Consider the following 2550-nt stretch of genomic DNA (forward strand, 5'->3'; position numbering starts at 1 on the left):
TCTCTGTTATCACATTCTATACTATATGTCATGTTTATCACATTCTATACTATATTCCTGTATATCACATTCTATACTATATGCTGGTTATCACATTCTATACTATAGTCTGTATATCACATTCTATACTATAATGTCCTGTTATCACATTCTATACTATATGTCCTGTTATCACATTCTATACTAATGTCCTGTATACACATCTATTCTATATGTCCTGTTATCACATTCTATACTATATGCCTGTATATCACATTCTATACTATATGTCCTGTTATCACATCTATACTATATGTCCTGTATATCACATCTATACTATATGTCTGTTTATCACATTCTATACTATATTGTCCTGTATATCACATTCTATACTATATGTCCTTTATCACATTCTATACATATTATGTCCTGTTTATTCACATTCTATACTATATGTCCTGTTTATCACATTCTTTACTATATGTACTGTATATCACATTCTATACTATATGTCCTGTTTATCACATTCTATACTATATGTCTGTACATCACATCTATACATTATGTCCTGTTTATCACATTCTATACTATATGTACTGTATATCACATTCTATACTATATGTTCCGTTATCACATTCTATACTATATGTCCTGTAATCACATTCTATACTATATGTCCTGTTTATCCATTCTATACTATATGTCCTGTTTATCACATTCTATACTATATGTCCTGTTTATCACATTCTATACTATATGTCCTGTTTATCACATTCTATATTATTGTCCTGTATCACATTCTATACTATATGTCCTGTTATCACATTCTATACTATTATGTCCTGTATATCACATTCTATACTATATGTCCTGTTTATCACCATTCTATACTATATGTCCTGTTATCACATTCTATACTATATGTCATCACATTCTATACTATATGTCCTGTACATCACATTCAATACTATATGTCCTGTTATCACATTCTGTACTATATGTCCTGTTTATCACATTCTATACTATATGTCCTGTTTATCACATTTTCTATACTATATGTCCTGTTATCACATTCTATACTATATGTCCTGTTTATCACATTCTTATACTATATCCTGTTTATCACATTCTGTTACTATATGTCCTGTTTATCACATTCTATACTATATGTCCTGTTAATCACATTCTATACTATATGTCCTGTTTATCACATTCTATACTATATGTCCTGTTTATCACATTCTATACTATATGCCTGTTTATCACATTCTATACATATGTCCTGTTTATCACATTCTATACTATAGTCCTGTTATCACATTCTATACTATATGTCCTGTTTATCACATTCTATACTATATGTTCATCACCATTCTATACTATATGTTGTGTTATTCACATTCTATACTATATGTCCTGTACATCACATTCTTATATATGTCCTGTTTATCACATTCTATACTATATGTCCTGTATATCACATTCTATATTATGTCCTGTTTATCACATTCTATACTATATGTTCATCACATTCTATACTATATGTTGGTTATCACATTCTATACTATATGTCCTGTACATCACATTCTATATTATGTCCTGTTATCACATCTATACTATATTGTCCTGTTACATCACATCTATATTTATGTCCTGTTTTATCACATTCTATACTATATGTCCTGTACATCACATTCTATACTATATGTCCTGTTTATCACATTTCATACTATATGTCCTGTTCATCACATTCTATACTATATGTTGTGTATATCACATTTCTCTATACTACTAATGTTCATCACATTCTATACTATATTGCCCTGTTATCACATTCTATACTATTATGTCCTGTTATCACATCTATACTATATGTCCTGTTCATCACATTCTATACTATATGTTGTCGTTCCCCTCGTAGCTACTTCAAGACGTTCCATACTGTTCCTAGCGCCCCACGGAGAACGTGTAAGCCCAACACAGACGGTATCTCTTCTTCGAGGACCTGTAGCTAACGTGGTGCTCAGGGTCTCTGTGTGGGTCATGGCCTTCTCACATGTTTCGGGAACCTCTTCGTCATCGGGATGAGGTCTCTGATCAGGGCAGAGAACAACCTGCACGCCGCCTGCATCAAAGTCCTTTGCTGTGAGTTATATGGAATGTTTATAGACATACACAGGTGTCGTGACTATCATTAATGTGATGACGGCTATTTTATCAAATCAATTAACTAGTTTAATTATTACGTTATTCAATGAATCATGTAACAATTAACTCATTAGTAACTTGGGGACCACGGAAAAAGTTTGTTTAATGAGTTACTGTTTCCCGAATTAACTTAAGAAATATCAGAATATATCGTTAACTTAAGAATATATCAGAATATATCGTTACATACCAGTCATACATTAATCGTTATTACCTCATATCAGTCTCATTCTGAACGTCGCAAAATTCTATACTGTCTCTAGTGGACTAACTCGATATGACGGCTTGTTACACAACGGAAGGGTAAGGGTAAGATAAAGCGAGCGGGAGAGACAAAGAGAGTGGGCTGGTACATATATGTGG

The 2550-nt window shown here is 32.2% G+C and overlaps 1 protein-coding gene across 1 annotated transcript in view; it reads left to right on the forward strand.

The window, feature by feature from the left end:
* The window catches only part of LOC112079072 (relaxin receptor 2-like), a 7912-nt gene extending 5785 nt beyond the window's left edge, over window positions 1-2127 (forward strand). Inside the window, exon 5 of the mRNA XM_024145122.2 lies at window positions 1901-2127. Coding sequence (XP_024000890.1) covers window positions 1901-1994 — 94 coding nt within the window. The 3' untranslated portion in view covers window positions 1995-2127. The remainder of the gene's footprint in view (window positions 1-1900) is intronic.
* Window positions 2128-2550: the final 423 nt, after the last annotated feature.

The sequence above is a fragment of the Salvelinus sp. IW2-2015 genome, unplaced genomic scaffold (assembly GCF_002910315.2).
Source record: "Salvelinus sp. IW2-2015 unplaced genomic scaffold, ASM291031v2 Un_scaffold6850, whole genome shotgun sequence".
NCBI classification, from domain to species: Eukaryota; Metazoa; Chordata; class Actinopteri; order Salmoniformes; family Salmonidae; genus Salvelinus; species Salvelinus sp. IW2-2015.